Source organism: Culicoides brevitarsis, chromosome 2 (assembly GCF_036172545.1).
Source record: "Culicoides brevitarsis isolate CSIRO-B50_1 chromosome 2, AGI_CSIRO_Cbre_v1, whole genome shotgun sequence".
In the NCBI taxonomy this organism is placed as follows: domain Eukaryota; kingdom Metazoa; phylum Arthropoda; class Insecta; order Diptera; family Ceratopogonidae; genus Culicoides; species Culicoides brevitarsis.
The window spans coordinates 40,934,081-40,955,273 of NC_087086.1; the positions used below are offsets into that span (position 1 = coordinate 40,934,081).

The following is a 21,193-nucleotide window of genomic DNA, read 5'->3' on the forward strand; positions in this document are numbered from 1 at the left end:
AAACACATTTTTCACACAACGAAAGAAAAAAATCCGGAACATTAATAATCAATTTCAAAACTCGTCATCATCATCTTCGACATGAACATCAGAGAAATATATACAAACCGAAAAACAAATAGACTGGAAGGGGGTTAACTAACAACACACAAAAAAACACAGAGTAAACAATGTCTATTTCTTCCTACTTACATTTCATTTAACCGTCCCTCCTTTCCTGTTTCGGCCCGAACGATAAGACACTGAGTTAAAAAATTACCAAAAGAGACGACGACGACGACGATGGGATGCGACACAAGTACTTTATTCGATTCGATAATAATGTAATAATAATAATAATTTGGTGTTTGATGCTTTTCCTCTTCTCTTCGTCGGTCCTTTCTTCCCCCTTTTTTCTGTGTGTTTCGTCTTAAATAGTATCCGATGACGACAGGTTGTACAGTTGTTGTTTAATAAAAAGGACAAAATTGGAGTACCGAAAGGATGTTAATGGGATGGATTCCTTTGTAGTTACTTACGACGAGAAAATAAAAAAAATTAAACGAAATTGCTTGTCAATTGCGAGACAATCATCCTCTTTTCTGTTCATTGACCGAGTTTTAAATCGAATTAATTAAAAGATTTTAGCGGAAATCTTATAAATTCGACAAAATTCGTTTTTTATCGCATTTCGAGGAAAAAATTGAGCTGTAAACTTAATAAATTTGCTTGGTTTGGAAATCTTATTTCATCATATTGTTGAATAGCTTCGTTCGTTCGTTCGACAATTCCTCTTGAAATTAGGTGTGTTCGGAAATAATCCCCCTTTTTATCTCTCGTCCCCCTGAAAATGAAAAAAAAAACAGTAAATTTCCAATCAAATAATTACTTTCGCGCCAACTTTTTACGAGCTCAATAATAAAAATCTTTCCTCCGCGTTATTCTCGTAAAAGAGCGAGAGTCTTTCCACGCGAAGCGACATAATAACTAAAAATTCACTTAAATTTTATGACACATCGATGTTTATGTTATTTTAGTGCACAAAGCATGGCAAATCCATTATAAAACAATTTTAACGTCCTTTTATTACTTCGAGCTCGAAAAAAGTGGCATTTTTGCGCGTTGCTCGAAAAAAAAAGTTCAGTTCAGGTCAAATACAGAAAAAAGTTAAACATGGGTGTGATTGCTTGTTTCTACGTTTTTTCCACAGTGACTGACGCCTGACGACGACATACTTATAATTTTCACCCATATTTATGATCAAAAAACATCAATATGCTGTTAATGCATGCTGTGACGGGGATGATGACGACTTTTGACCCCCGTCGCGTTGATGGACCCGAAATTGTTCACTCGGCGCTCGGCAACAACGAAACTCGTTTCCTCCTAAAACGAAAAAAAAAAAAAATTAACAATTATTTTTAAGAGACAGGAAATTAATTTTTCGCAATAATAATCCTTTCTTCAAATCCAGCGACAGGGAGAAATTAAAAATTTGTCATTTTTCAGGGAAAATGGATCGATGAGGAAAAAGTTTTGTGACCTAATTGAATTTTGTGTAATTTATCGTGCGTCTCATTCCATCGCTTTGTCGCCCATAAAACAAAATTTATTTCCTTCACCCGTAGAACAATCGAAAATTGAGTAATTTCCATTGAATTTCCATTTCTCGAGCTACGACGACGACGTTCGATTATGATGACACAAAGTAATAACAACAGCACAATGAAAAACGGGAGAAATCATAAAGTTAAGACATTTGAACTGCCAAGTTGTGTTAACCATAAAGGAAAATTATTATTATGAACCTCAATAATAATGCGGTTTCTTTTCTCCTCGTGTCGTGTGTGGATGCGAAGCTATTTGAATGAAAATGAAGAAGTAATAACAATAACAATTATTTTGTGTGTTTCTGTGGTTTTCACAAGACTTTCATGTGTATGTTGAAAGGGAGAAGAGTTACAAAATAATTGCTGACACACACGCGCCGCCACACAGACACAATGAAAAATAATCCATTAAAGATGTGTCGAAAGCATATGTTTTGTTACTTAAAAAGTGGTAAGATATACAAGTTTTCCTTTTATTTTTCAAAGGAATGTTCGTTAGCGAAGGGAGATTCAACTTGAGAGACTTTTTTTTAGCTAATTTTTGATTTTTTTAGTATAAAAATAAAAAAAGTGAAATTTTATTAATTTTTTTTCAAAAGTTTTAATTTTTTGAATTAGTTGAAGGTCTAAATGACTCCAAAATTTTGTTTTTATAATCAAAAAAAAATAAATAAATAAATAAAAAAAAATAAATAAATAAATTATAAAAAATAAATAAAAAATAAATAAATAAAATAAATAAAATAAATAAATAAATAAAATTATTGTTTACAAATTTTTTTAGAAATATTTTTTTAAATAAATTAATTTTTATTTTTTATTTTTTTTTTAAATTAATATATTTTATTTTTTTTTTTTAATTAATTTTTTACGAATTATTTTTTTAAATTTAATTTTTTAAAATAATTCAATTTAATTTAATTAATTTAATTTAATTTAATTATTTATTTATTTAATTTTTACCCAAAAATATTAACTTTTCTGAAATTAATAATTTTTATAATATTTTTTTTAATATTTTAAGAATTTTGGAAGTAAACTTAATTTTTAAGTTTAAAATTAATGAAAAAAAAATTATTGAAAGAATTAATTTTATTTGAAATTTTCATAATTTTAATCAAAATTTTTAAAACTGAAAATTTTTGAAATTTTTTTAAACTTTAGCAGATTTTTGTAAAGTACTTGATTTTCATGATGAGTTAAATTTTTTAAAAAACATTTTTACCTTGAAAGCGAGTGAATATTAAAGAATTGATGAATTTTTTGCCATCAATAAAAAAAAATAAAAAATATTAAGTCATCATGAAAATTTTTCCTGAAATGTCAAATTTTAATTAAAAAATTAACAAAAAACTTACCTCTTACACAATTTTTTTTCAAGTAACAGCTTTTAGCGTAACAATGAACTATATGTCGAAGCTCATAAACACAAAATTTGACCGAAAATTGCCTTTCCGCAACACAACTAATTACTTGTTCATCACCGAAAAACCGCCCTGAGTAGAAACTCCCCGTAATTAGGTATTTTCATCGAAAAATATGTTGTTTATCAGAAACAACTCCATTACATTGGCAACACAGCAACACAGTCAACAGAGCACATACCAGTCATTATCATATAATTTTTGTGTTGTTTTTAACTGGAAACCTTTTTCCTCTCCTCTGCTCGTATTAAATTTTGTTTATTGTTTACTCAACTACTTCATAATAATAATAATATAATTCACTTTTCCATATTTTCATCATTCATTAACTGCTTTGTTGCTACTTTATTATTATTATCGTGTGTCCCAAGTTGTTGCCATTGCTCGTAGTTTGTCGTCGGCGTCGTTGTTAGCTGAAATTGTTTTGATGATGATGATGTGAAAACAACAATAATTTATAATAATGGTAATTTGATAGTTTTTGGGGTGTCCCAGTTTCAATAATAATGGAATAGAATAATTTTCGTCCATTTCCTCCTCCTTTTTCCTTCTTCTACGACAACAAAAGGAAAGTAACAACTATCATGTCTTCGGCACACAACCTGCGAAAGATAGAAACAGGGTTAAAAAGTTGCTTTTAACTTAAAAATTGCTTTTACTTAAGATTAAGTCAAAAATTTGAATTGACTTAAGCTTAAGTTAAAGTTGACTTAAAAATTTTTTTAAGTTAAAATTAAAGTCAAAAACTTAAAAAATTTAACAAATCCTTAAGTTAACAGTAAAACATGTCTTAAAGTTCAAAAAAAAATTAAAATTAACTTAAGACATGTTTTTTTAGGTCAAAATTGTAACTTAAGGATTTGTTACGTCAGCTTAAGTCATGAAAATTTGCGATGGGATTTTTTTTACTTTTTAAAAAAAATATTTTTTTTTCTTAATTTTTTATAGATCCTTTTTTTGTATAAAATTAAAGCTCTAATATTAATTTATACAAAAAATATTAAAAATTAAGAAAAAAAAATTAAAATTTTTTTTTAAGTTTTTCAAATCCCAATGCAAATTTCAATTTTTCTCGACTTAAGATGACGTAAGAAAACTTAAGACTTAAAAATAATTTTTTTTAATTTCAAAATTAATTTTTTAAGCTAAAATTATGTTGAGCCCTTGATAGGAAGATACGTCATCATCACCATTCCCTGTTTGGCATGTTATTAAATTTAAAGCACACACACACAGAGTCACACACACTTAAAATGAGTTATTGTAAATTTATACACATGAAAGCAACAAGTCGACATATTTTATGCCACTTTATCATTTTGTGTTGGGTGTGCCGTTGCTTGCTTGTTTTGTGTCATAATACTACTTGAACTCAATTTATTGCAATAATATCTACCTACTTCGATGTCGTCGTCGTCGACGTCGGTGCTCGTCGTGTGTCTCCAACGTATTCTCTATCTATATTTATAAGATCGAAAGAGACATGCCAGTATTATTAATTCTTGATGATAGTAGTTAATATTACACACGGACCGTGCGGCGAGGGTACAACGGGAATAAAGACGACATGGCGAAAATGGTAATTGATGGGAAAGTTATTGATTTTTCTGCGGTGTCGAATTCCATCGCTTGAGTGTTCCGAGAAGAGTCCGAGGCATCTGAGGAGTTTCTGTCACGTCGTATCAAGATGCTGATTTGTCTGCACTTGAGCTTGAGCGTTGGCAGACAACAAGAACCCTGACAACGGCGATGATGAAAAGAAGCAAAAAAAAAAAGCAAAATTAAGCTTCTTTCTTCTGATTCATTTTTCATGTTGTTGTCGCGTCGTTCCTCATCTAAAATGAAAATTATATTAGTAGACGAAGCGACATGCAAAAGGAAAATATTTACGTTGATTTTAGTGCATTTCGAGGAATTTTCGTGAAAAATCATCTTTTTGATGTCGATCCGTGAAAAAATATTTTAAAAAATCCTTTTTTGGCTTATCAAAGTTTTTTGCTGAAAAAAATAAAATAAAAAATATTTTTCAAAAATTTTTTTCATAAAGTAAATTTTTTAAGTAAAAAAACAAAAATTTAAAAAATTATTAAGAAAAATAATAAAAAATTAATAAATAAAAAAAAATTTAAAAAAAAAAAAAAAATAAATTTAAAAAAAAATTATATTAATATTATTATTATTTTAATTATTTTTTAAAATTATTTAAAATATTTTTTTAATTTACATTAAATTAAAATTTTTATAAAATCATACAATTTATTATTTTTTTTCACAATTAAATTTTTTTAAACATTTTATTTAAAATTATTATTAAATTAATTTAAAAAATTCTTCAAAAATTATTTTTTCTCAATTTTTGTTCAAATATTAAATTTTAATTCATCAAAAATTTAAAAAAATAATTTTCTTACTCACGAAATGCGTTTAAATAATTCATTTCACGTAACTTTTTGTCTTTTTTTTTGCATTTTTTTTTCTCTTCCATTTTTCCTTGAATTTTGTCGTGACTTTAATAAAAGTCTTTTTCTTTTCTCTCGAAACAACAATTAAAATGTGATATGTCTTGTAAGTGCCGGAAGTCGTCCTATCGGAAAAGAAAAGAAAAACAGTAAATTTTTTATTATTAATAATCTCCAACATTTACGCATAAACACACCTTCTGCTCATCCCAAAAATACAAAAAAAAAAAACAGCAGAAAAAAGAAGAAATAAAAATATGTAACAAAACACAAAATAATAAAGTGAAGTTGTTTCAAAAATTAATCTTTATTGCTTCTTTATTAGGGAACACATCAACATCAACATAAATTTATATTTGATAAATCTTAAAAGAAGATGGATGGTCGTCTGCTGCTCCGTATTTTCATATCCCCATACACGTTTTTTTTTTGGGTTTTTGTGTGAGCGAAAAAAGTTTTGTTGTAATTTCATGTTTATTTAGGGAAAAAAACATTTTGTTTTAATGGAGTGTAATGGATAATAAACAAACAAGAAGGTGTGAGTCGAAATAAAATACATCAAAAAAATATTGTTTCTGTTTTTTTTTGCCGAAAAATTATTGAAATATGAAAATTTTTATGGATTCGTGGATGATTCGGCGAAAAATTTTTCAATAGGAACAAAATACAATTTTTTTAATTGGCTTCGGCTTGTCTGATTTTTTTTTCAAGGATTTATAAATTAATTTTTTAAAAAAATTATTAAATTTTATTTTTTTAATAAAATAAATTAAATTAAAAATTTATTATAATTTTTAAAAAATGATTTTTTTTATAAAAAAATTTAAAAAATATTTTTTTTGAGGCAAAAAAATTTTAATTAAAATTTAAATAAAATTAAAAATTTAATTAAAAATATTTAAATTTCTCACAAAAATCAAAAAAAAAAATTCAAATAATTTTAATTTATTAAAATAATAATTTTTAAGTAATAAATTAAATTGAAATAAATAAAATAAAAAATTTAATTTAATTAAATATAATTAAATTTTTCAGATAAATTTAATAAAAATAAAAAAAAAAATATATTAATAAAAAAAAATAATAATTTTTAAATAATTTAAATATTTTTAAATAATTAATTAATAATTATTTAAAAGCAAAAAAAAAATGTTTAATTTAATTTAATTTAAATTAAAGTTCAGAATATTTTTATCAAATTCTTACCAAAAATCTCTTCAAACGACACAAAAACTTTTTCTTTCATGTTCATATGCATCAAAATTCGATCTCTCTCGAGACACTTCCCTTTTCTGAGCACAAATAATTTCCGAATATCTCAATTTTCTCCCCGAAGTCTCGACAACCTTTCAATGTTGCAAGCGGAGAGAAAACAAATTTCATTTCGTTCATATTGCTAATCAATTGTCTGCATGTTCCTCCTGGTTTTTCGTTACTCTCATCATATTCCAATAACGAGTATCATTCATTCTCGTCAATTTTTCATGTTTTTTTCCGAGTTGTTGTTACCTCTTCTCGTCATCATAAATATTACAGGATTCCGTGTACGAAATGAATGATTGTCGATTCGATTGTATTTTGTCATATCATATTGAATATAAATATTTGCACATTTTTTGCTGGATTTCGATCATCATCAACAAACCGACGACGACGACGAGAGAAAAATGATGGACAGTATCAGTTTTGATTGAATTTAATATTTTTTTGTGTGTGCAACAGGAGGGCACGACAGGTACGGAATTGATGAAAATATTTTGATTTCTAAGTGAGTTTTGATGATTTGATTGGGTTTTGATTATTTGAAATTCGAGCGAATAATTTGACGTCAACTTTTTCCTTCTCGTAATGCGTTAAATCCATTCCTTTGGCGGAGATATTTTGCCATTTGCACAGCGTGAGATTATCAAAAACAAGCAACTTTTATCGGGGTTCAGTGATGTAACGGAAAAATTTGGTCTGCTGAAGAAAATGAGTCAAAGGGTGAATGAGAGAAAAGTTGAAGTTACGTCTCTGAATGCCTTTACGATACATTTGCAAGAGACAAGTACCCTCATTATTATTATTTTTGTGTAATAATAATACTTTTTCTGCGATATGATGATGGAAATAAATAAAAATGAGAATAATTTTTTTTTTGTCGTATTGAAAGAAATGAACAATTTTATCGTATTTTGAATGAAATTTTCTTCAATTTTCCAAAATTTTAGAATTTTTAAAGTTTTTTGTTTTTAAAACTTATTTTTTTTAATTATTAAATTTTTCATTCATCCAAATTTTTTTTTATTTTTTTTTAAATTTTAAAAATTAATTTTTTTAAACTATTCAATTTTTTATATTCAAGAAATTTTTAATTTTTTTACTTTTTTATTGTTTTTTATATTTTATGATTTTCCAAAAATTTTTCGAATTTACATTTTGTTTTTGAATTATTAAATTTAATTAAAAAAATTTAATCTTAATTAATTTAACTTCAATTTTTTTTTTATTTTTTATAATTTTCTATATATATTCAAAATCTCTCAAATTTTCATAATTTTAAAAATTTCACAAATTTTTAAAAAATTCTTGATTCAAAAAATTATCTTGAAAAAAAATTTTTAAATTTATTTTTTTTTTTAATAAAATTTTTTTTTTTAATTTTTTAAAATTTTCTATAAATTTTTCGAAATATCTCAAATTTTCTTGAATATTTCTTGAAAATATTTTAAAGATTTTATTTTTTAAATAAAACTTTTAAATTAATTTGTTTAAAATTAAAGTTTTTGATAAAATTAGGTACATTAAAAAATTTTACAAATTTTATAAAATTTTGCAAAATTTCAAAAAAGTTCTAAATTTTAACATTTTTAAAAATTAATTTTTTTTAATTATTTTTCAGTCCTTAATAAAATAAATGTTTTTCTTATATATTTTTTTTTTAATTTTGAATTTTTACCTCAAATGATTTTTTAATTGTTCATAACTATTTAACAAATTTTTCGAAATTTCTAAAATTTTCTGAATTTTCTTGAATTTTTAAAAGAGTCAAAGACAACTTTTAACTTATTTGTTAAAAATCAATTATTTTTAGAATCTCTCGAAAAAATTAAACAAATTTTCAAAAATTTCCTTCATTACAATTTCTCAGAAGAATTTCCCTCAGCGAAAGACTTACATCAACGACGACATCTCCCACACACACACACAAGTCCAAATTTTTTCATGGAAATGTTACGACGAAGAAAAAAAAAAGCCGAGGCGAGACGCATGCAAGTGTATTAAGTAACAACAACACTCGCAGTCATAAACATCATGAATATAATTCAGTTTGACAAAGTACACGTGTTTATGTGTGGCAAGTCGTCGTTGCCATCGTCTGTTATTGTTGTTTTTCTGCTCACATGACGAGAAAAAGGAATGTAAGAAGCAGAAAATTGTGTGTTTATGTAACATCGAAACACACAGCAGCGACGATGATGATGATGATTGTGATGTATTGTAGAGAGAAAAAGTCGACGAACGAACAAAACAACTGAAAAAAGCAACATTTTCAATATATTCATGAATATTAATATTGTTTGTATGGTATATAATTTACATTTTATTTGCCGTTTTTTCTCGCATTTTCACTGCTGTTAATCAAAAAAATAAAAAAAAAAATATTTCAGACTAAATTACGACGATGATGATAATTTTAAGGGACATTTACCCATCAAATTTATGCATTTTTTGTGCAAATTTAAAGTAAAAACTCTTGTTTTCTTGCAGATTCTTCTACCTGTATCACTTTTCGTTCTACGCCTATCATTACCGCTTTAACGGGCAATACAGCAATTTGGCGCTGTTGACATCATGGCTGTTCATCCAGGTAAGTCTCTCACTTAATTGAGCGTAATTTTTGGCATCAATTGAATTTTTTCCGCATTCCATCAAAAATTTTCCGTTGTCTCGGCGAGATGAAAATTTACATCCACAATAATTTCGGAGGATGTATGTTTTCGTCATAAATAAACAGAACACACGTGAATGAGCACGATACACCCGAAAAGAGGGTAAATGAATAATAATCCAACGTTTCGTGTTTTTTTTCTTCTTCTGTTTGTGTCAGAAGAATTCTTCGTCTCCATTTCGTTCCTTTCATGATTTCTATTATTATGTGTTTTTTTATGGAGTGCGTATTTTAGAGCGTGAAACATTTTTTCCGTCGAGATTCACGCACTTTCGCTCACAGGAAGAAGAGCAATCATGTTTTATTAATAATTTATGTAATATTGTAATATGTCAGCGAGTGAGACAGAGAAAGGAAGAAAAAAAAAGGCAAACATCCGAAATTTGACGTTTTTTTACAGCTTAATTGATTGGTTTATGGGATGTTTCGTTTTGTGTTTTTTTTTCTTCTTTTTTTGAAATGTATGTCAAGAATTGAAGACCGAGGAATGTTTGGAGGATTTAAATTTTAATTGAATTTTTTTTTTGCGGGAAATTTTTCTTATTTTTTTATAAAAAAAAATTAATGAAAATTTTATAGAAAAAAATATTCTCGACAGTTTCTTAATTTTTACTGTTTTAAAATAATAAATTTTTTAATTAAAAAATATTTTAATTTTTTTTTTTACTTTATTTTTCATTTTTAATATATTATATAGAAAAATAAATCAATTAATTTAAAAAAAAAATAAAAATAAAATTTAATTAATTAAATAAATAATTTAATAAAATTTTATTAATTTTTTTTAGATAAAAAAATTAATTTTAATTTTTTTTAATAACGATCTAATTATAGTTATATTTTTTTTAAATTTTAAAAATAAATTAATTAAATTTAAAAAAAAAATTAATTAAACAGAAAACTTCTTTAAGTTCTTAAGTTAATATATTAAAATTAAATTTAATAATTAATTAATTTCATAAAAATTTAACTGAACTTCGAACAATAATTAAAAATTCAATTTAAAAAAAATAAATAAAAAAAAAAAACTTTTTATAAAATATCAATATATTTTTAAATATTTTTAATAATAGAAAATTTTTGAAAATTTCATAATTTTTCCTACATTTCAAAAAAATTATTATTTGGTCAATTATTTTTCTTTTTTACTTTTAAAATAATATTTTTGAATTTTTCTGTAAAAAAAATTAATTAATTAATTCAAAATTGATGAAAAAATTAATTAAATGATAAAATAATTAAATTTAATAAAATATCTATAAAGAATTTAATAAAAATCTCCTTGATTTTTAAAGAAATAAAAAATTTTTTTTTCCTTGACCGTTTTTCGAAAAAAAAATTAAAACGGTCATGAAATTTTTCAAGTCAAGATCTAACAAACTTTTGATGGATTTCAAAGCTAAAATTGAATAAATATTCATTCTAAAGATTATTTCCATCAAAATCTCCTTGATTTTTAAAGAAATAAAAAAAAATTTTTCGTGATTTAAAGAAACAAAATTTTTAATGCGTTCTGCGAAAAAAAAATCTTCTTTAAAAAAAAATTTAAATACGCGTTTCTCACGTTTTTCCGCACATGTTTTCGTTTGTTTGTAACTTTAGAAAAACAAAAAAAAAACAAGTCGTACACCTCTTTTAAGTAAGTTTTAAAAAAAGAATCCCAAAGAAGAAGAAAAAAGATCTTAAGAACAAAACAAAAAAAAACACAAATGAATAAAAAATAACAAAGCGAATGAAAATTTTTTGAAAGCTTGTTAACAAACAAATACACAGAAAAAAAAGAAATGTGAATTGAATTGCTCGTTGCAGCTCACAAAGGAAAACGATTGTTATTTTTTTCCTTCATTTATCGTTCTTCGTCGCGAAAACAAATACTTTAGTTATTTTATACTTATTATTGTTTATCAGAAAATAAGGAGCGATGACATAAAAGTCAAAAACAAACGATATGCTGGATAACAATAATAACTGTTTGTTGTACGTTTTTTTTTGCAGAAATAAAAGAAAAATTCGAGACAATTGCTTGTAAAAATAAAAAATGGAGAAAAATATCACGATGAAAAACATGTGACATGACCTGTAAATGCAGTCTTTGCGCTGATTTGATTGAAGAAAAAAAAATTTTTTTGATTTAAAATCAAACCAAATCAAAAATTCAATACGCAAGGTACCCGACAAGATACAACGACGAAGCAAAATGAAGTTGACAAACTTTTGTAATCTCTTCGTAACAACTTTGCAAATCATATTTTGCCGTTTCCTGCCTGCGAAAACGAAATATCTTTATTTATTATTCACTTTAAACTCGCTTTTGCCACCTTTCTGCTTCGTCGTCGCCTGATTTGCGGGCCGCACTCACAGAAAAAGTTGTTAAAGACGACAAAAAAAAATTTCCCAGCTAATCATATAGACCGCTTTTCCTCCTAAAAGTAGAAAAAAAGAGATGAACGAACGAACGACGTCGAGCATATGCAAAATACGTAAGACAATTACCGTCAAATTTTATTTATTATAACTTTGTCCTTTTCGCTTCATCGTTCCGCTCGTCTGTCATGTAAATACCTTTACGAGAGGGAAAAAAACGTAAAATCTCTGCATATGTTTCGAAATTGTTTTCATTCGATGACGCTCGAATTGCATCACGTGGCAAATCCACGTGAAATTCTGTTTCTGAAGTATTTTGTTTGTTTATTCATTCAATCGAAAATATTTTTTTTTCTATTTTTTTTTTTTTTTGAGATAATGATGACGCAAGAACAACAACTTTTCAGGAATCTATTAATATTAATAATAAAATGATAATAATGAAGACGAGGAGAGTGAAAAATATGTAAATTACCTTATTTTTAGTCCTACTTACATTCTTTTCGCTGTTCGTTTCCGTGATTCTCCCAAATTCCATGCCTTGCTGTCGTTCAAAGGTACGAAATGCTTTCTAAGGACTCTTTATTAATTTTTTTTTTGCGTAAAAATGTTGTTTATTTGTAATAAGCCCCACTCGTCATGTACGCGTGCAAAAGAAGGGAATCCGATAATGTTGAATTTTTGTAAATTGGCGGTAGATTCCTTTAGTTGAGAAAAGTTTTTGTTAGAAAAGTAGAATATTAAAGGGAATTAGGGCGCATTTCTTAAATTTTTTTTATTATAAATTTTTCATTCAAAAAAAAATTTAATTGAATTTTATGAAATTTTTAGTTTTTTTTTCAAGAGCTAACTTTTCAGTTTTTGAAGATTTTGAGGCCTTTTTATTAAAAAATTTTTTGAATTGAAATTCATAAAATATTATTAGTTTTTTTTTCAAGAGCTAACTTTTCAGCTTTTGAAAATTTGAGGCCTAAATTTGTTAGTTTTTAGTATTTTACTAAATTTAAAGCCTCTTAATGTAAAAACTTTAGAAAAACTGATATTCAGGCCTAAAATGTATGAAATTAGGCCTTCAGCTTTTAAACCTAAAATTTGTTTTTCGTATTAAAAAATTATTTTTTTAACTTGAAATTTGTTAGTTTTCATACAAAATTTTTAAATTATAATCAAAAAAGGTTTTTTGCTTGAAAAATCTTCGAATTTATCAAAAATTACAATTTTAGCTCCATTTTAGTCTTTTTAAAATTTTATTTTAAAAAATCTAACAATTTCAGATTTTTAAATTTTTGTCAAATTTTTGAGAAATTTTTCAATTTTAAAAAATTTTTTTATAAAAAATACAATTTTAAGTTAAAATCAATATTGATAAAAACTGACAGACTCATTTTGGAGCAAATTTCCTCGAAAAAAAAAATCTTGTAAAAATCGAAATGTTTGAATAAATGAACAATAAACATTCAAATTATTCATCATCACATTTCAAGTACCTTTCTTCCGTCTTTTCCTCACCCGAAAAACGCTCTGGAGTGTTTTTTTGCACAAACAACAAACGAACACACAATGCGAATGTGATTGTATTCCAACTTCCTGAATGGAATAAAAATGTTCCTCCGTTTTATAAATTATTTGTCTCCTCACTGTACACACGTTGGAACAGAAATTAGAGTGCAAAAATAAGGAAACAAGTCATTTCCTTTAACATTTATTTTAAGTGAGAGACTCTTCTTCGTTTTTTTTTGTCTGAATGCAGCAGTATTAGTATGGAAATGATAAAATCTGTCGGGAGAAAGAAAAAAAAGAAGAAAAATGGAACATAAGTAGCAGGAAAATAAAATTAAGTACATCAAACGAAACGGGGATTAAAGGTGCCCATCTACCAGAAACGGAGCACGGAGCACAAAAAACGGAAGAAAAGACGAAAAATCGATGCTTGCGGCCATTTACATCGAGAACAAATATGAGAGACAAGCAAAAAAAAGATTTCATATTAAAACGAAATTTATTCATATGCTTCGAGAGTCAGAGAGAGAAAAAGAGCTTCGGGATATTTTAAGTGCAACTTCGTTTCTTTTGAATTTGAATCGTAAATGAAATGGACGATGCACGATGTGTGACTTTTTCGAAGTCAAGTAGTTAAAAGATGAACAACAAAGCAGCAAAAAAATGCTTTTATGTTCGTCTCTGCAAGTTATTTTTGAAATGTGTGTTTGTCGGTAGTCGTCGCATCGGAACATATGCGAATATAAATATATTTTATTTTAGTTATTAGAATTTGAAATTCAAGCCACATTCTTGTATTAAACATGCAAAAAATGTGTAGCTCTCTCGAAATTTATGAGGCAGTGATGGAGATGGAATTTCGCAGGTGTCATGCGAATTAGTGCATTTTTTAGCCGAATATTTTGTTGAATTGTTCATAAATGGTCAATTAGAGACAAAAAAATAGAAATTTTGTTCATATGATGAGATTTGAATAGAAAATTAGTCGATTTTAAGATTATAATTGCTCAAATTGAAAGTTTTTATCATTTTGAAGATCATTTTTGACCTAAATTAGTTGATTGTGGAAAATAAAATCTAAATTTGTGGCTTAAAATTGAAATTTTATAAGCAAATAATGAAATTTTTGATCAAAACTGAGCCTTTTTCGACATTTTATTTTCCAAAAATTAAATTTTAGTTCACAAAAATGTTATTTTAATTCAAATTTAAAAAAAAAAAATTAATTTTTAATGAAAGAACTTAAAAAAAAGTAAATTTTTCGTCAAATCTGAATTTTGTTAAAAAATTTTTAATTCAAATTCAAATTTTTAACAAAAATCTTAATTTTTAATGAAAGAACTTCTAAAAAAGTGAATTTTTCGTAAAATCTGATACTTAAAATTAAATTTTTGGAAAAAAATTTAAATTTCAGTTCACAAAAATGTCATTTTAATTCAAATTTTTAAGAAAAATCTTAATTTTTTAAAAAATAACTTCTAAAAAAATTTTTTTTATTATTTTTGGAGAGTAAGAGACAAAAGTAGATAAATTTCTGAGCAAATCGTTAAAAAACTGCTCTTCAAATTAAAAAAATTATTAATTTTAATCGATTTTTATCAATTTTGTAATATAAAATTAAAATTTTTGGGTAAAAATTATAATTTTTAAACCAAAAAAAATTAATTTTTTATCAAATCTGATACTTAAAACGATTAAAAAATACAAATTTTGTCCAAAACTAAAATTTTCTCTTAATAAAAAATTTTAAAAATCGAAAAATCTTACCCTTAAGGTCATTTGAAGCTCAAAAAAGTTCATTTTAAATGCTTTTTAATCATTTCAAAGCGTTAAGAATTAATTTTCTTGTTTTCCATCCAACGTGACGCCTCTGCTTCGAACGACTTCTTTTGAACCTCTTTCCTCGTATCTTTATTATTCAAATTCGATGCAATTTATGCAACATTTTTGCACTCACATTTCATAAATTTATCTCTAAAAAAAATCTTTTTTTTTCTTTCATTGCAGCACTCCATGTTATACTTCTTTCATCATTTCGAGTTGCCCGTGATAATCCAACAGGCTCAGCTTCAGCAACTTCTCATCCGAAATCGTCACATGAACCAACAGCAGGCGCAACAACCGCAGGGAAATGCCGGAACAGGAGTTCGGGGCGCTCGAGCACCAAATATGCGACTTCCGTTGCCCGTTTTGCTTCCCTTTATCCGACAACGGCTCAACAATGACAATAACAACAACATGAACGAATTCCTCCGCGGCACGCTGAACGTCATGAATCGCATGGCGAGCGTTTTGAGGGGACAGGTTCGAGTAACGCTCAACGTTCGACGCGACGGCGACACGGGAAATGTGGCTCCAACGCCAAATAATGCGGGAACAGCGACTTCGGGAACGGCGAATCAAGAGACAAATCAAGCTGGGATGCAAGAAAATGCTTCAGATGGTCAGAATCGGGACACGAGAAGTAATTTTCAGAGGAATTATGAAGAAAATAATTTTCTTTTCCCTCCGGATATCTTGATGCGAGAACGAGATCGAGCTCAAACGAGTCAAACGCCGTCTACGGAGCAACAATCGACTGTAAATAGTAGCAATGTAAGACATCGACACTTGCATCATCATCACCATCATCATCATCATCACGAAAATCCAGCGGAAACGTTGTATTCAGTCGCTCCCATCCCGGGACGCATCGAGTTGACGACAAATTCGTCGACAAACGAGCAAGCGGCGCCCGATTTGACACGTGATACGTTGATAAAAAGTAGCGAAATTGTCGTCGCTACTGAAAATCATCAAATTCTTGAACCAAATGTCGCGAACGACGACGCAGCAGCGGCAACAACAAGCAGCAGTAGTAATAGTAATAATAGTAGAAATAATTGTTTTAAGCCAGAGACTAATTTGAGCAGTGAGAGTACTGCGACAACGACAACTACAGTCACGAGTCACGATGATGACGATAAACACGACGAGGGCGGAGGCACTTCTCAAGGGAATAATGTGACTTTGTAATTATTTTTTTTTTTTCGTTATTGGTCGTCTTGCATCGTCGTCCCTTCTATTTTTGGCTCTTTCTACATAGTAATAATGACATGTAATGAATACTTTTGGGCCAAATTACCACTAAACAACGCAGATAATTTTGTGAAAATAAATTTTTGTGGTAAAGTACAGGTTACAAAAAAATTTATTAATTGTCCTTATTTTTTTTTCCTTCGGTTTCCTTCAGAAGAATTTTATTTGGGATTTTTCGTTGTAAAAAATAAATAAAAAAAAAAATCCGCAAAAAAATGTTATCTTTTTAGACAAAGAATTAAATAATTTTATTTTAAATATTTTTTAAGACAAAACTTATGTGAACAAATGCAAAGAATGGATAAATAAATAAATAAATATGATATGTACAGATATTAAAAATTGATTTTCAATGGTATTGTTGTCACAAATGGTTGTTTTTTTTTATTCCAAGAATTAATTTTTTAACAAATATTTTATTTTTCTTTGAAATATTTTTTTATTAAAAATTTAGGATATTTATATTGTAATTATAACGAAATTTAAAAAAAAAATTTTTTAATAATTTTTTCATTTTTTTTTAACAAAAAAATAAAAAATTTAAAAATTTTTTATGAAATTAATTTTTAAAAAATTTATTTCATCAAATATTAATTAATTTAATTTTTTAAAAAATTAAAAAAAATTAAATTCATCAAAAATTAATTTTTTATAAAATTTTTAATACAAAATTAATTTTTACATAATTTTCAATATAAAAATTAATTTTTAACAAAAAATAATTTTCATAAAATTAATTTTTTTAATTTTTTAAATTTTTATAAAATTTTTAAAAATGAATTTTTTTTTAATTTTTTATAATTTTCATTTTTTATTTTAAAAAAATTATCGATTTTAAATTTTTATTTAAAAATTAATTTTTATTAAATTTTTAATATAAAATTTTTTTTTTTAAATGTTTATAAATTTTTTAATTTTAATGAAAAATCAATTTTAAATAAAAATAAAATCATATAAAAAGTCAACTTTTCATAGAATTTTTTTCGAATTTTAAACTCAATAATGTCCTTAAAGAACTTTTTAAAAGCCAAATTGTTCTCAGAAGGCCCAAAAAGTTTAAAAAATTCATCGAAAACTGTCTGAAAAAACTTTTCTTTACAAAAAACATCAATTTAAAAGTTGAAAAAATCTTTAAAAATCACATTTGAAGCCTCAGGGTAAGTCTTATAGCTTTATTGAGTTATTTTTTTTATTATATTGGTTCTCATGAAATCCTTCAGAGAACGAATTTCTGACCCGGGAATTCTGAGAAAAATTTATTATCGACTTTTAACCATTAAAAATATGAAAAATTATTTTTTTAAAGAACTAACTTTAATCTCAGATAATAATTTTCTACTATTTTCGTCAAAATACGAAGAAACGAACCCAAAAATGAACCCATCTAAGAATTATAAATATACCGAATAAATCATTATCAATTGTGACAGTTATCGATTTTGCTCACTTCACCTTTTCAGCAAGATTTTCTCACAATTTTCATCATTTCAAGGGAATTTCTTACCCAAAATCGAATCGAAGAAGAAGAAAAGTGCACAGAATGAACTCTTCCGACAAACATTTCACAAACAGAACGACGACGACGAAATCGGTTCCTGCTCAAATAACGCACAAAGGAACGACACACAAAAAAAGGGAAAAGGAAACAAACAACCCGAAAAAAAGCAACACGTTTCACTGCATCAATGATTTTCTTCTGCTTCCTATTTCTCCGTTCGTCTTATCTCTCTCTGTGCCTACTTTGATTTCCTGTCTGGCTAACAGATTTTATCTTGATTGCTAATTTTAAAATTCATCTCGTCGCATCGACATCCACAGAGGGGGAAGGGGATGGGTTAAAAGCGGATTTTCAGTTTCATGACCTGAAGAGCGGGACAATTGTCTCGTGTGATGTGATGAAAAATGGCCCAAATTTAACCTGTCTAACCCCTGTCAAGTCGTTTGAATGGCAAAATTTCGCTAATCAAAGGCCTGAAATGCGACATGCAACCCTTTCAAACCGATTTTTCAATAAAATGAGAGAAATTTTTCATAAAAAATAAATAAACTTGCAATTGATCTTCGAAAAAAAAAATAATAATATTTCCCTTTTTGCTGCCGACTTTTCAAAGACAGGCAGAAAAAAAATATTTTATAAATAAAATCAAATACATTCGATTTCCTTTCAACTCGACGAAACGCGCAACAAAAGGGCATCTTTTCTTCTTCGTTCAATTTAATCAACGGAAAAAAGGATACAAAAAAGTAAAAAGCATTTTCCGGTCATCAGTTCAGTAATAGCTCAAGTTTTAAGAAAAAAAAGTAAGAGAAGATATAAATGAAGAAAATAAGAAAGAGGTTGATTTGGAAAATTGTTTGTTCAATTTTTCTTTCTTTCTTTTCTTATTTTTGTGTTTATTAAACTTACTTACGATTGTTTACTTTTCTCTCGTTTTTCAGGCAAGAATTGATGAAGCTCAACTAATGTTGAGAAGCCTTCTTTATTACATTGGAATTCAGTTACAGTTTTTTTTAAATATGAAAGAATAAAATGCATTTTTTGTGAATTTTTCGATTTTTTATTTTTTTTAATAAATTAATTAATGAATGACAAAATATTTCCTTTAAAATTATTATATTTGATAATATTTTTTTAATTTTTAAAATTAATAAATATACAATTTTTTTAAATAATTTTTTAATTTAATTCAAATAATTTTTTTATTTATTTAAAATATTTTTTAATTTATTTTAATTTTTAATTTATTGAAAAAAATGTTTTAATTAAAATAAAAATTATTTTGCATTTACTTAAAAAAATTATTTTAAAATTATAAAAATAAAATTTTTTTGAACATAAATAAATAATTTTTTTATAATTTTTTTTTAATCTTAAAATTAAAAATTATTTCAATAATTCTCATTTTATTTTATTTTTTTAAATTATTATTTATGATTTTTTATTTAAAAAAATTTATTATTATGATTTATTTATTTAATTTAATAATTTATTTTTTTTTTAATTTTCAAAAAAAAAAAATATTTTTTTTAATTAAATTTTTTTTTTATTTATTTAAAATTAAAATTATTATTTATTAAACAATTTTTTTAATTAATTTTTTTTAAATACATATTTTAAAAACATTTTTTTTTTAAATTTCCTTTTTTTAATTAATTTTATTTTAAATTGATGAAGAAAAATATATAATTGAACATAAATAATTTTTAAATTATTGAAAATCGTTAAATTAATTATTATTTTAATAATTTTTAATTAATTTTAATTATAAAATTAATAAAAATTAAAAAATTTTAATTAAAAAATATGATTTAAAAAAATTAATTAAAAATTATTTTTAATTAATTAATTTAATTTTTTAATAAAAAAAAAATTAAAAAAATTCCACAAAAATTAAAATTTTAAAAAAATTAAATTTTGCAAATTAATTTTATTTTAATTAGATTTTTATACATTTTTTAATTTTTTCAATTGGAAAAAAATTCAATAAAACCACCAAAATCGTTGCGACTAAAATTTGCTGTTTAAAACTTGTCAACTACGTGTATTCTCAAGCAATAACAAGCTTTAAAATGTGTTAACAACCCAAGAATACGCGTGGCCAACACAAGAGTCTGCGATATTTTAGTCGATTCTGCCTCCAATTCTTCTTCTACTTGCATCTTCTGAAAAAAAAAGAAGTAGACAAAAGTCATAAAAATAAAGTCATTCATTATTATTAATAAAATAAGGAAGAAATCGGAAATATTCCCACTCCTCGTCGCTCAAAAACTCTTCTCCTTTCGCTTCCATAATAAAATGTCGGATAATAATAACTGAAAAATAATTGCAATTTATGTTGATTCGTGCATTCAACGGTTTCTCAGCAGACATCATAACAATTTTCCTGAACTCTACCACAAACGAGAAGAATCGAAGAAGGAGCGAAAAAAAAACTTCATACATAAAACACATCTTTTATATCAAGTTATTACCCCATTTGTGTGAGAAAATTTTTATAGATGGTACATGACAACGTTTGGTGCCCCTTTTCTTCGTGCTCGCTGCATGCCAGAATGAAACCAACACAAGAAACGGATAAAAGAAGAAAGAAAATTAAAAATTCCACATGCATCGTATCTCAAATCATCGTTTTATTTTAGTTTCGTCCTGTACTGACGCGAACGACGACGGACGAAGCGAATTCAGATATAATAATCGGGTTGCACAAGAACGAGTCCGCAAAATGAATTTCAGTCACAAACAAAAAGTTTTTCCTCTTGATTCTTCTTTTTTTTTTGTTGCTGAAATAAATAGTTTGTAAAGACGAAGAAGTACTTGTTGTTTATTGTCAAAGAGCGAACGAAGACAGAGCCGAACGCGAATGTCGTCATCAGGGGAAATGTGTGAAAAAAAAACTGAGATAGCGATTTGTCAAAACTTTGCATTTCCCATGGCGAAGAAAGTTTCGCACGAAAAATTAATTGAAATGGACAAATTTGACGTTAAAGAGAGATTTTTCCCTTTTTCAAGCTTTAAAGCAAAAAATTTTGTAAAAATCATGTTAGCTGGGAAGTTGAGTTAAAGCTATCTATCGAACGAAGCTAAACGTAAACAATAACAAAAAAGTGAGGTTAAAAATCGATCCATAATAATTTTTAGGAAAATCTGTTAGCTGGGAAGTTGAGTTAAAGCTATCTATCGAACGAAGCTAAACGTAAACAATAACAAAAAAAAGTGAGGTTAAAAATCGATCTTCAATAAAATTTTAATTTTTAGGAAAATCTAGACAGCTTCTTTAGTATTTTTTGCGAAGGCACTCGAGTGCATCAAAGCCGTGATTGCATTTCCTGCTAAAACAACACAATTTT

The 21,193-nt window shown here is 26.0% G+C and overlaps 1 protein-coding gene across 1 annotated transcript in view; it reads left to right on the forward strand.

Annotated features, from left to right (window-relative positions):
• Positions 1-16,643, forward strand: part of LOC134831492 (membralin) — a 36,327-nt gene extending 19,684 nt beyond the window's left edge. The window contains exons 9-10 of the mRNA XM_063845227.1: positions 9,223-9,322; positions 15,275-16,643. Coding sequence (XP_063701297.1) covers positions 9,223-9,322; positions 15,275-16,282 — 1,108 coding nt within the window. The 3' untranslated portion in view covers positions 16,283-16,643. The remainder of the gene's footprint in view (positions 1-9,222; positions 9,323-15,274) is intronic.
• Positions 16,644-21,193: the final 4,550 nt, after the last annotated feature.